The sequence below is a fragment of the Herpailurus yagouaroundi genome, unplaced genomic scaffold, assembly GCF_014898765.1.
Source record: "Herpailurus yagouaroundi ecotype Mexico unplaced genomic scaffold, PumYag 163, whole genome shotgun sequence".
NCBI classification, from domain to species: domain Eukaryota; kingdom Metazoa; phylum Chordata; class Mammalia; order Carnivora; family Felidae; genus Herpailurus; species Herpailurus yagouaroundi.
Window position 1 is genome coordinate 24,724,839 of NW_024412404.1, and position 12,491 is coordinate 24,737,329.

General features: G+C 46.4%; 1 protein-coding gene across 6 annotated transcripts in view; it reads right to left on the bottom strand.

Moving 5' to 3' along the window:
* Positions 1-12,491, bottom strand: part of GRID1 (glutamate ionotropic receptor delta type subunit 1) — a 695,423-nt gene that overhangs the window by 255,994 nt on the left and 426,938 nt on the right. For all 6 annotated transcript variants that reach the window (XM_040485619.1, XM_040485616.1, XM_040485615.1 and 3 more), the window contains one exon: positions 7,847-7,900. In XM_040485619.1, coding sequence (XP_040341553.1) covers positions 7,847-7,900 — 54 coding nt within the window. The remainder of the gene's footprint in view (positions 1-7,846; positions 7,901-12,491) is intronic.

Below are 12,491 nucleotides of genomic sequence, written 5' to 3' on the forward strand. Positions count from 1 at the left end.
TGAAAACACAACATAGCAAACTTTGGGGGATGCCATTAAGTCACTTGAGGGGAAGTTTATAGCACTAAAGAAAAAGTCCTCAAATCAATGATCTCAGCTCCCCCCACCAAGAGAGATATAGATATAGATGGCAAATACACACATGAAAATATGCTCAGTATCATTAGTTAGTAGGGAAACTAAAATTACAATCATAATGAGGTCCTATTACATACCACTATAATGGCTAATATCAAAAACCTGATCAAACCAGCTACTTAACGTAATGTGAAGCAATTGGAATTCTCATACCACTTGAAAGATTCTTAAAAAGTTAAACATACATCTACCATATGGCCCAGCAATTCCACTTGTAAATATGTACCCAAGAAAAATGAAAGCATATGTCCATACAAAGGCTTGTACATGAACATCCACAACAGCCTTATTTGTAATCACTAAAAAATCTAGAACAACCCAAATGTCTATCAATGAACAGATACTCAAATTGTGATGAATTCATACATTTGAATACTCCTCAATGAAAAAAAGAACTATTGGTATACATTGCAATATGGGTGAATCTCAAAATAATTATCTGGATGGAAACAGCCATAGCAAAATAGGAAAAAGAGTACATACTGTGTGATTCCATTTGTATAAAACCCTGGAAAGTAGGAATAATCTGTAAGTGCCAGGAACAGATCAGTAATTGCTTGGGGAGTGTGAGAAGGTGGGGCTGGAGGTGGGATTACCAAGGGGCACTTTGTGAGTCATGGACATGTTCACTATCTTCATTGTGGTAAGAGTTCATGGGTGACTCATATGTCAAATGTAAATTGTACACTTAAATATATGCATTTACTGTACATGAATTAAACCTCAATAAAGTTGTAAAATTTAAGTGAAAAAAATAGATGAAGAAAGGAATGCTCAAAACAACAGTGCTGGGCGCTTGGGTGGCTCAGTTGGTTAAGTGACCGACTTGGGCTCAGGTCATGATCTCATGGTTCATGAGTTCAAGCCCTGAACCGGGCTCTCTACTCTCAGCACGGAGCCTGCTTCAGATTTCCTGCCCCCGCTCTCTCTGCCCATCCCCTGTGCACGCTCTCTCGCCCTTTCTCAAAAATAAATAAACATGAAAAAAAAAAAAAAGTGCCTGCATCTGTAATGTCTGATAGATCCGCTGGGGCTTCAGAGGTGGATAGGATGTGGCCCCTGTCCTCAAGGGCTCCTCGGTGGGGCTGAGGAGAGAAACAAGTGACCCAATTACAACAAACATAATTGGTTTTGAGTGTTCCTAAATTAAATTTGTAGACAGTAAATGGTACAGGGACTTCATATCCAAGCAGAATTGGAATCTTCAAAATGAAAGGAAGAAAAAAATTAAATCTTCTCCCGACCTTTCTCTGTGTCCCAAATAGAGATTTCTTAAAGCTATTTGATTCCACGTTCATATCATGGTCTTTCTTCTTGTTTTCTTCAATTAGTGTATGAGCATTTCTTTCCCCCTCATTATTCATGTATAGCCTCATCTCATTTTCATTTATTTTAACTCAGCATATGTTTGTGGGTGGGGAAGATTTGGAAGTCTGGACTAACGTTTTTCTGGACTGCTGACAGAAATGCCCTCTGGGGCAAGCCGACATCTGCACCCAGGGATCCTCATAGAGTATGTGTTGGTGACAAACCAGTGACAGTAATAAGGTGGGGGCTGAGGCCTGAGGGGCCACAACACAACAGCATTCTGGGCAGAGGCTCGCTGAAGAGGTCCAGACCCTAGGATGACCCTGTGCTTGGGGTAGTGATCTCTTAGGATACACTCAGAGCAGCCCTGTAAGATAAGAGGTGGTTGGAACTAAGACCAGAGAGGGCTCTGAGGTCAGCACATGAGCAACCTCATGAGTCATGTGGAAGAATGTGCACTCTAGCCTCCGGGTCCTGACACTCCACCACCTGCCAACAACCTATTCAAGAGCAGAGGGGAGCACACTGAGAGAAAATGCACGAGTGCAATTGGAACAAATGCACGTGACAGTGTGCACGGCCCCATCCTTGGAAAGCACAGCCGGCTTCAGAGACCGAAGATGCCTGTAGGAGACACCCATTTCTCACTCTTTAACTCTAACTTAGCCACCCTCTTTGATCACAGAATCCTTTTTCCACAAAGCACCTACAAATTAGCAGAACATATGCTCCCAAATGCAATTTGGAGACTGCTGTAGGAAGCCCAGCCAGCACTTCCCCTGCCCTTCTCCCTGGCTGCTCTGCCATCGGCTAATGGCTTGGACTGGGGCTGAAGGAAGCATGCGTGTGCCTCAGAGGAAGAGCTTGTGCCCCATGGGACTCATAAGTGCAGGGAAAGGGGATGCCGAGAGCAGGGGGTGCTGACAGCTGTAGCTCATAGAGCAAAATGACAGCTTTCTGAGTCCATGAAAGATAGGGACAGTTATAAATGCTCTTCTTCCACATGTAGGCAATTAGACAAGCAGAGTCAAGGTGAGGAAGCAGGAGGCCGGCCAGCAGCAGGAGCCTTAATGCACACAAATTCTCTGTGTGTGACTCCCTTGTGCTGGGAACTCTAGGCAGCCTGACAGAAAGGAGGTCCACTTACAGGCTGTTCAGGGAATCAGGCGCATGCATCATAGTTGCATGCACAGGGAATCAGGCACAGAGCATCATAGTTGGGGCAAGGAGTGTACAACAGTAAGACAATGAATAACTCTAATGGGGAAATCCAGGAAGACTTTTTGGCAAAGGAGATGTTTAGCAGACCCCTGCTGGAATGTAAGACCTTGGCAATCAGACATTCAGGAAGAGCATGCCAGGTATAAAGGGAGATCCTGGCAAAGGCAGAGCCAGGAAAGGAAAATAAATAGAGAAAACAAGTCACTCCTCTGCTTGCAGGGATGAGTCATGGGAGAGTGAGTAGAAGGGTAAGAAGTACATGAAGGTGTACAGGTGCAGTCAGGGTCATCCTAGACAGGTTCTGAGGCAGGGTCCATGATGTTGGCTTTTCTTCACTGAGTAGGAAGCCAACCAGAGGGGTGGAGACATGGGCCCCTGGGAACGTAACGCTGAGTGAGGGAGCACTGGGGAGAGATGCACTGAGCTGGAGGTGGTCACAAGGCTTCCAAGCAGCTGAGTCTAGAAGGCATCTGGACCTCTGAGTCTGGAGCTCAGACACAAGTTCTGAAATGGGCATGGGATGTGGTGGTCATTGATGTCTGCTGGAAATGTGGCAGGGGTGCCTGCCAATTCTGTCTCTTCCACCTACACAGCCCAGAGCCTCACTCACTGAGAAACCTAAGAACAAGGGTTATATATGACCTTCTGAACTGCTTTCTAAATATCTTAAACCATTCCCATCAAAACATGCTTTGGGTGCATGTCTGGAAGAACTACTCTAACAGTCTGAGCTGTTCAGCAACCAACAGAGCACTCCAAGTCCCATCACACTTAGTTCCGGAAGATGCTGAAAATTATATATATATATATTCCATAAAAGAATTTCCTCCAAAAAGTTCCCAAAAGACGGATCCTCATGGAAAGGGCATTCTCTTCTGCATTCAGACTCCACCTGGCATTGAGGACACCTGTCCTGCACACTGGCTCACCTGGGATCTGCTGAAAGCCATATGGAGAAGAGACACTCCAGACCAGCTAGTGAAGAGGTTCTGGAAGCCACCTAGCTCATCCAAAGCCACGTGTGACTGGTCCTCAACTGGCAACTTCTGGTGAATGACCCAGACTAGTCCTCTCCATCCCTAAGCCTCGAGTTTAATTGTTGCCTTTGTCTTTCCTCGAAGGCCTACTGAGAAATGTTCTTCAAAGGAACTTGCTCTATCCTAAGTATATCAACCTGCCTTCAACCAAACCTTATTAGGAACCTACTCTTTGGGGAATGTTTGGGTGGCTCAGTTGGTTAAGTGTCCTAGTCGTGATTTCGGCTCAGGTCATGATCTCACAGTTCATGAATTCAAGCCCCATGTAGGGCTCTGTGCTGACACCGGGGAGACTGCTTGGGATTCTCTCTCTTTCTCTCTCTCTCTCTCTTTCTCTCTCCTCTGCCTCACCCAACCTCCCCTCAAGCATATAAACATGTGCTATCATTCTCTCTCTCTCTCTCTCTCTCTCTCTCTCACTCAAAATAATTAAATAAACTTAAAAAAGAAAAGAACCTACTCTGCATAGGGCACTAGGATTCAGTGATTAGCTAAATTCTGACCATGTCTTCTAGGGACTCATGACCTAGTGGCCACCTTGACAACTGGTTCAATTTGCTTTCCACAGGTTCTTTTGAATCCCCCACCCTCCTCCAAACTAACATATAATTTAAATAATCAATGAAAATATAGTTTAGACCCAAAAGTACATCTGCTTGTCAGTGTTCCCACAGTCAAGCCCAGAGACCTACAAAATCTAAAAACTATCAGTGAGGCTCACATGCTCACAAGCCTTTCTCTGCATCCAATTACCCCTTCTCCAAATGAAATAGACCTCATGTATACAACACCAATATTCACCAGTGAAGGAGTATATGTATTAAGAAAACCACCAGATTAAGGAAAAAACAAAACAAAACAAAATTATGTGCCTTTGAGTGTTTATCTTGAATCCAGGAAAATACATTAAGGAAGTCAGATATAGAGGGAGAAACTAGAAGACACAGCCTGTGAGGAATGAGGGAGCAGGGGCAGAGCTGGGGACCACAGTGCAGGCCTCCTTGGGGGAAAGACATGACAGGAAGAGGCACCAACCTGAGTTTGTCAAACAAACTGAACTTGCTTCTAAAGAAGTAGGGAGCAGCTCAGGAAATGAGAAGACGGGGCCCCGATACTGTTGCTGAATTCTGGAGACCATGTCAGAACCACCAAATGCCTTCCCCTGCTTCTCTTCTTCCCACTTTACTTTATCCTATCCATCACATACGACAAACAGAAAAGCAACTGGTAAACATTGTCTGTGGTTCTGTATTTAGATAGAGTCTAGAATGATACAACTATCATAAGAATAATAGGACTTTTGTTTCCAGTGGGGCCATTATGTAACAGGAAACAGCAGTTCTGAATATGGCTGGATCCTAAGGGTAAATCTACATACAATTGAGAGAACAGCTTGCTCATTAACCAAAGGCCACACTGGGACCTAAGGGTCAAAGCTTTATACGACGACATACCTCCAGATCACAGACTTCAAGAATGTACATGAGCTGACACCAAAGCCAACAGTGTCTCCATAAGTGTGCATACCTGAGTCCTACCTACTGGCCTCACTGAATCAGACCTTGACCATATTTTAAGGATCTTTGTCAGGGCCGTATGCATAATAGTGTCATTTGGAAGAAATGGCTTTGTAGTCAGTCTTCATACAGAATCCCAAATGCACCATTTAATCATTGTATGACCTTGGGCAAGTGATTTAACCTCTTGGGCCTGCCCTTTCCCAACTGTAAAATGGGGATGATAATAACTGTCATATAGGGTTGTTGATGAGGTCTAAGGATGGTCCCAAATATAAAACACTCTGACAAGTGCCTGGCATATAATAGGTGATCAAGAAATGGTAGGTGTTGGAGTGCCTGGGTGGCTCAGTTGGTTAAACTTCGGACTCTTGATTTTAGCTCAGGTCATGATCCCACGGTCATGAGATTGAGCCCTGCAACGGGCTCCAAGCTGACAGTGCAGAGCCTGCTTTGGATCCTCTCTCTAGCCTTCTCTCTGCCCCTCCCCTATGTGTGCTTTCTCTCTCTCTCTCCTTCAAAATAAATAAATAAACTTTAAAAATTAAATAAGTAAGGGATGCCTGCTAGCTCAGTCGGTTAAGCATCCAGCTTCAGCTCATGATCAGGTCACAATCTCGAGGTTTGTGAGTTCGAGCCCCACGTCAGGCTCTATGCTGACAGCTCAGAGCCTGGAGCCTGCTTCAGATTCTGTGTCTTCCTCTCTCTCTGCCCCTCCTGCACTCATGCTGTGTCTGTCTGTCTCTCTCTCTCTCTCAAATATAAAAGTAAAAAAATAACATAAAAAAATAAAAATAAATAAATAAGAAATGGTAGGTGTTACCCTTTCATTCTCAAGAAGAATAGCCTCCTATAGAAAAGGAAGCCAAGAAAGGAGATCACTTCTGGAGGAGGATACACTTAGCCTGGGGATATTCACATGATGTGTGACCCGGCCCACAATGTGCTGCTGACTGTCGTGGGGCATAGCTATCCCCTTGGGTGAGGCTGTTCTAGTGTGGCTGACATCTGTCAGCCTGACTACTCCTGGTGACCTAAGTAAGTCCTGGGGTCCAGCTGCCCCAGCAATGCCCTTGTGGGCACTTCAGCACTAACCATTCTGAAGTCACTCCTAGCCATGAAGAGGGGCTCAGGAGGGACAGAGGACCCTGGAGGTGAGTCAGGATGCAGAGGAGAAAAAAGCATACAGGTTAAAGATGCAAAATCAGAGTGCTTTTTGAAGACTGACAACAGAGGAACACTGACGATTCAGTTTGGAGGAGTCACCAAAATATTCAAGCCAGCACCAGACATTTGCCTTAAGAGGCACATGAAATGCATCCCTTCTCTGGAACAAAGAAAACCGGACTTTGAAGAACCCATAGAGAAGATGACAAAGCCCAGAGGATCAAAACTTCCTAGGACCAAGGAGGACCCCAGCAGGCTCTGAAGAATGGGGAGGTGGCCAACATGTCCCTTCTAATTAGCAGCACAACCAGCCACAACCCGACGTAAATGGACAGTTAATTTGCATTGTCCAACAGGCCCGGGTAGAGCTAATAAGATGTGAATTTATGGAGGAAAGCCATGAAAAGTGGGCCTTGCAAAAGTTACTATCTGATACTACCTGCAAAATTATTAAAATAAGCCACCCAAAACTCTTCCAGCCATAGAGCACTGAGCTAATGAAGAAACACACATCATAAAAGAATAAATTACCTCTATAATAAACCTTGCATCTTCTAGAATGAGGCCATTAGAAATTGATCGGTTAATTTAGGAGAAGCTGAAGGCCAAAGCCCTGATGAAAGCATGCACCAGGAACCGTCTTCCGGAATCAGCTCTGTTAACAGCATGCTGGGGTCACACAGGCTGCCCTGGTGGTGTTTCCTGAATGGGCAGGTGGTTAAAGACCACTCACTTGGAATGTCTGTAGTGTGGAGGAGGTCAGAGCCAGGCAGGTAAAACAGCCGGAGAGAGGACTGGGCCACAGTGAAAACTTGGTGTTCCCCTTCTTCCCAGCACCCAAAGCAGTGGGATGGCCTGTCATGGGAGAGACTTCTCATCTACCCGCTTTAAATGGCTACACTGATTCCTGCCCCCGCTAGGTCCAGGGGCGTGTGCGCACACGTACACACTCACACACATATACATCTACACTGTCACATATGCTGACATACGTGTTTTCACATACACTCCCACATGCAGGCACTCATACATACACACATTCAAAGTCATGTAACACACAGAACTGCAAACTCCTGCATGAAATGCAGCCTCCTCCATCCCCCCTCACTCCTCTGCCCCACTCCCTCTCCATCCGATCTTCTAACCTGCCCCAATCTCTCCAGCCCCCAACCCCCTGACCGGCTGTCTCTCCTCACTCTGCACCTCTAATGCCTGAAACCACTTCTCTTCTGACTTCATGTACTCCAATCTTGACTCTTTCCCTGGTTCTCACCTGCTCCCCTGAGCATCTTGGCAGGTCAGGTCCAACTCTCTGAGACCCTGTGCTGCATGGTGGGGTCCTGGAATTCACTCCAGCATCCCAAGTCAGAATTGGCCCCAACAGCTTCCCACTGAGCTTTCTCAAGGGGCTGGGGGCTCAGTGCAGGCTGGCACCCCTTCCCACTCTGGGGCTCTTACCTCATTCACAAAGACCCAGTGGCTGTCCTTGGAAGCCAGATTGGTCTCTACGGCCTGCAGAAAGAAAAAGAAAACAAACATGAATAGAAGCAAGCCAGAAGCTGGAAGACACGCAAGATGAGTGCCGAGACGGGGTTTGATAAACATTGTTCTTGGAGATTTTTTTCTTAACAAAACATGCCATCCCCTGAGCTTTCGCTGCCTTAGCTACAAGACGCATCATTTGAACACAGATATCTGATTTCCTGCTGTTTTCCAAGCTCTTATGCACTAGCCCTCAGCAAGGTCGAAGCTCTGGTTCCTACAGGCATCACAGGGCCACCAAAGGTGAGGGCTTTCCTCTCCCCTCTCGAAAAAGTACCTGCAAATGCTTTTCTGAAGGGGAGCTTAGGGGGATGATTCTCATGACTGCCAGAGGCTAAAAATCCGAAATCTGGAATGAGGGATTTATGGCAGCTTGTCCAGCTGCAATGAATGACACCTGGGAGAACAGCAGCTCACAGCTGGGGTTCTGAGCTGCCTTCAGTTCTAAAGAACCCATAAAGGACCCATAGAACTGGCTCTTTCTTGCTTCTGGGCAATGACTCTACTCCCATCATTCTCTCTTATAGCAATTTGTTCTGTTTCTTTATAACACGTGCTATTTCTGTGCTTGAATATTAGCGGCTTATTTATTTCGTAGTATCTATCTCTTTCACCAAGTTGGGGTCTCCATGACGACAGGGACCACATCTTGCGTGGTATCCCAGAACCTTACCCTTTAATTGGCACATAGTGTTCAATATATGAGTGAATATTGCTGTTGAATACGTGAAGGAAGTGGAAGAGAGTGAAAATAAGGGTTCCTTATTTCGTTTCTCATATGTTTTCTGGGTGCTTTTATCCTTCTTTAACTGGAAAGCCACCAGATTGAAGAGAGAGAAAGAACTGATCATTGTCAAGCATGTCCTGTGAGAGCTCTCACAGTTAGCATGTGTCAAGTACTTGCTGAGTACCAGGCACTGTGCCAGGCCACCTATGAACGTGGGAGAGAACTATCAGATTGTAGTCCTCTTTTATTTTTACTTTTTTGCGTGTATTCTTGTGATGTAATTTTTATTACTCTTTTTTATTTGAAAAAAAACACAGAGAAGTAAAAATGTTCAAAATCATCCCATAACCTTGCCCCCTTTTTAAAAATGTGCTAAATGGGGTGCTTGGGTAGCTCAGTCGGATAAGTGTCTGACTCTTGATTTCAACTCAGGTCATGATCTCAGGGCTCGTGGGTTTGAGCTCCATGTTAGGCTCCATGCTGGCAGCACAGAGCTTGCTTAGGATTCTCTCTCTCCCGCTCTGTCTGCCCCTCCCCTGCCTCACATGCGCACGCTTTCTCTCTCTCTCTCAAACTTTAAAAAATAAACTTTAAAAGATAAAATAAAATATGCTAAATGGTGAAATGTCCCATTTACCCCTCCGCATTTATCCTCCAGAGATTGTTTAAGGTGTCCCCTTCTAGAAGGTTGTGGTCACATCTGCAAGTACATATCTATGTACCCATATCAGACAGATGTTTTTATTTAAATGAGATCACGAAATATGCATCAGGTTACAACTATCATTTTTTTACTTATCAATATGTCAAGAATATCTTTCCTCATCAGTACACAGAGCTCTGACTCTTTCTCCTTAACCATGAGGCATAGAGGGCTAAAGAGCCTGCCTGCACCAGCAACCCAGCTATATGTGGGAGGTACATCATTGCACTGTCTGTGCACGGGCTTCTGTTAAAACTTCATCCACACAAAGAATGGACACGTTTGTTGGCCAGCACAAGCATGTGGAAATAGAGCCTGTGCGAGTGTCCAAGCTCTAGCATCCCAGTCCTTTACGGAAAGCTCCCACAGGACACCAATGGTGGTCACAGGGGTCTTTCTGGGCCATCTGGGGGTTAAAGACACAAACTCCCCTTCTCCAGCCTAGAAGGGAGAGGGTGCCAGCCCCTGTGAAGACAAATTAGGATGGGAGTCTGGACTGGGCTGGAAAGGACTGCCTCCACCAGCTGTCATTTAACCCCTTTGGTCTCAGTTTGTTCATCTATAAGACATATATAATGCTTGCTTCCTCTTGTCTGCCAATATCTTCAGTCCTCAATCTCAAGAAGCAGCAAACACAAAATGGCGTCCATACAAATCCCAAGCCTTTTTCACAAAGCAGAGAAGGGAAGTGGCCATCCCCCACCTTTTGTAGGTTCCACCCTTATTCCTTGATCCGTCACATTCTTGGAACCTAGAAGTCTTCTGGAGCCACACAAGTCCTCCTCCTTATGAGCCGTGCCCCCACAAAACTCTCCCCTCCTAGGCTGCTCGAACCCCCACCTCAGGAAGGAGGCTCCAAGTCTTCTCTGTTCTGCCCCTGAAAGAAAGGATCTCCAGAGATACAAACTCCTGTGAGGCCATGTCCCAAAGATACTTTCTCCCCATTCTACAAACTCCACAAACCAGGCCCTCTCCCTAGAAGCTATGAGGACTTAAGGGCCAGTTGCCCTCTGAGGAGCCTCAGATCCTCAGAGGAGGTAACTATCAGGGAACTTATAGGTTCCAGAACACTGGAACACTGAACTGAATCTAAAGAGATGTAGATTAACATGCTGCACTCAAAGCCCTGCTCTGGGTTTCCAGGAACAGAAGGGCAACTGGGGAGAGGAGACTTAGAAGAAACACTGCTGGGGCTGGGAGTTGACTACTGGGCTACACCAATTAATGGAGGACACCACAAATTAGACTTGGTCACGGAGTAGGCCAGTGAAAGTATAGGTGTCTTTAGGCACATGAAGAACTGTCATGGGCAAGAGAGACTGGAATTGCTCTTTGCAGCCTCTCAGAGTTTATTTAGGACCAAGGTCTCCAGTAATCTGGGAGGCAGGTATCAACACTATGTAAGACAGAATTTTCTGATTTTCCAAGTAGTTCAAGATGGAATGGGGCTGCCTCAGGAGCAGTGAGGTCTCATCAGGGGAAGTGCCTGAGTGGAAGGTGAACAGCATGTCCCTGAAAGGTATTTAAGCATCAGCATAGAAGCTGACCATGGGCAAAAGGCAAGACTTAATCACACACTGACATTCCAAAACAATGATTTTCAAGTCTGGCTGCATGTAGGAATCTCCTAGGGAGCTTTTAAAAGTGAAGACCTTGAGGGGTAGCTGGGTGGCTCATTTGGTTAAGCATCTGACTCTTGATTTTGGCTCAGGTCATGATCTCACAGTTTGTGAGTTCGAGCCCAGCATGGGGCTCTGAGCTGACAGCATGGAGCCTACTTGGTAATCTGTCTCCCTCGCTCTCTCCCCCTCCCCCACTTGCTCTCTCTCTCTCTCTCTCTCTCTCTCAAATAAAAACCTTTAAAAATTTTTAAAAAGATGTATTTTTAACAAATGTAGACTTTGGGGCCCAATTCCTTGGGATCCTAATTCACTGGGAATGGTGATATGCCTGAGTCCTGTGTTATTTCAGAGCTCTGACCCTGACTCTTGGCCTCTGCAGCTGGGAACACTGCTCCAGAATGTTTGGTTCTGTGAATCTGAAGGTACAGGTACACCTGTGCAGGAGAATGGTCCTCTGTGTACCCACAGAGCCAGCAGTGCAGAGGACCTGCCACAGCTGCTGGGACATCCCAGGGAACAGGTGGGACCCTGGCTACCCTCAGGAGTTTTTCCACCTGGTCTCAGACTCATACATGAAATATACTGATGGAGAGAATTGATCAGAAAACCCCACAGGACAACTGGCCAACTTTTCTGTCCTACTTTCCTCATCAATTAAGCTCAGCTAATTTGTTAAGCCTCTTTTCCCCACACAGAGATAAATAGCATTTGCTGTAGTCTTTTCCAGAGGATGCAACTCACCCAGAAGCTGAGCTAGACTGTAAGAAGGAGAAGCTACTGCAGATTTGGAAAGAACACCTCCCCCCCTACCCCCTAGTTACTGGTGAGCTGCCAGCTCTGTGGGAAGAGCCCTAAATGCTCACAGCCCAGTGGGCAGTGCCCCTCGCAGCACCACTAATTCCCCGTCTAAGTGCTATCCTTTCCTCTTCCTCCTCAGCCATGTCTGCAGCAGGTGCAGCTGAGTCCTCCCTTCCGTGGCAGGGCCAGCAGGGTAAGGGGGAAGCAGGCAGGCAGAGCATGTTCGGATCCCAGTTCTGGCACTGCTTGGTTGCGGGCCGCTGGCTGAGCTACTCCACCTCCCTGAGCGGCAGCTCCACGCCTTTAAGGCGTTCGAATGCCAACAGTACTATCGATGCTCTGCCCACATTCCCCCTGAATCCCATTAGGGTTTTTGAGCACACTGGCTCCCTGTGTGCATTCACGCCCAACGGCAGACACCCGTGGCTCAGGCTGCCGGAACCCTGCACAGCACTCACTGTGCCTGGGAATTTACACCCCTCACCAAGGACAGAGAGTGTCACATATACAAGTCCCAGATGCCCTGTTCCCAGATGGGGACTGCTTCAAGTGTGAGCTCTGCTGGTTACAGAATTTCTCCATGGACTGAGCCCAAACTGCCTCATTGCTAGCGCACCAGCTCTGGCTTCCTTCATTTCCCTGCCACATTCCCACTCCCCTGCTGTCTTTCTTTCTTTCTTTCTTTCTTTCTTTCTTTCTTTCTTTCTTTCT